Below are 1,235 nucleotides of genomic sequence, written 5' to 3'. Positions count from 1 at the left end.
TCTTAATTAATCTCTGTCATATTTCTTGAAATATATTAATATTATGAAAGAGAGTATTACTAAATTATATTATCAGATAATATTATTAAAAATATATTAATATTATGAATATCAATGTTGAAAAAATATTGATACTTATACATTATAGTGATTTGTGAATCATGATAGTTAAATATAAATATATATATATATTATTTCTGACTTGATTACAACTTGTACAATAATTTTTAAAAACTCAAAATTAATTTCAATTATTAATAATTATAAACTTATAACTAATTAATATAAAAAGAAAAAAACTTTTTCTACTTATTATCTTTCTACTTTTTCTCATTCTTCTTATCATTCTTTATAATTCACTTCTCATTCTCATTCTTCTTCTTCTTCTTCTTATCTGAGATGATAATCATCTTAAAATCTCTCTTCACTATCTTCTCAGAGAAGGGTTTCTGCTGCTTCTTCTTAGCCAGGTCAATCTGTATCTTAAAATTCCACATTTTCTGATCTGCTGTCTCAGGTTTCATCTCAGTGATAAGCAGATTGACATACTCAGAGAGTAGAGCTGTCTTCTTAATATTCTGAATCATGAAGTGCATTCAAGACCTGAACAAGGTCTCAATTCTCTTCTTCTCTGTCAGCTTCTGCTAATCAATTAGAGAACAGAAGTATTATCAAAAATTATTATCTCTTAATAAAAAACTTATCAGTTTTAACTTCTTTGTCTCTCACTTTAATACTCTCTTAATCTTCTTCTACTGTTACTTATTTATAGTAATACTCTTCTTCTCTCTCTTTCTCTTCATCTTGAACTCAAATTATTCTCAGAACTTCTTCTGATCTCATTACTACTGTATAAGACTCTTCACTGTCTTCTTTTTCAATCTCTCACAGGCAGTGTTATTTGCATTATTTCTATACTTAGTTCAGTCTAAATCTATCAGAAGTGTTACTTAAAATTGTTATCATTCTGCTCTCTTACAGAGCCTCTTCAAGGCATTATAACATGTCTTGTGATCTGTCTCTTCTCACTTAAATGTCTTCTTCTTCTCTTTCTTCAATCTGTGACAGTGCTCATGTGCCTTAATGATCTGTAGAACCGCAGAATATTTAAAGAGAGATGACATAATTAGTTTCAGTGAGTGTTGAAGAGAGATGAAGGCAGAAGAGGCAGCTAGAAATGATATAATAATAATGATAATGATAATGATGATGATGATAATAATAGTAATAATGAT

The 1,235-nt window shown here is 27.9% G+C and overlaps 1 protein-coding gene across 1 annotated transcript; it reads right to left on the bottom strand.

Annotated features, from left to right (window-relative positions):
• Window positions 1-356: 356 nt before the first annotated feature.
• On the bottom strand, window positions 357-587 carry BDBG_09530 (uncharacterized protein; the record flags this gene model as incomplete). Its single annotated transcript, XM_031724047.1, has 1 exon — window positions 357-587. One exon carries the CDS (start codon window positions 585-587, stop codon window positions 357-359), a length of 231 nt encoding a protein of 76 aa, XP_031581501.1.
• Window positions 588-1,235: the final 648 nt, after the last annotated feature.

The sequence above is a fragment of the Blastomyces gilchristii genome (genome assembly GCF_000003855.2).
Source record: "Blastomyces gilchristii SLH14081 genomic scaffold supercont1.54, whole genome shotgun sequence".
NCBI lineage: Eukaryota > Fungi > Ascomycota > Eurotiomycetes > Onygenales > Ajellomycetaceae > Blastomyces > Blastomyces gilchristii.
Note: the sequence above shows the minus strand (reverse complement) of the source record. Positions and strands in the feature narration are given on the sequence as shown.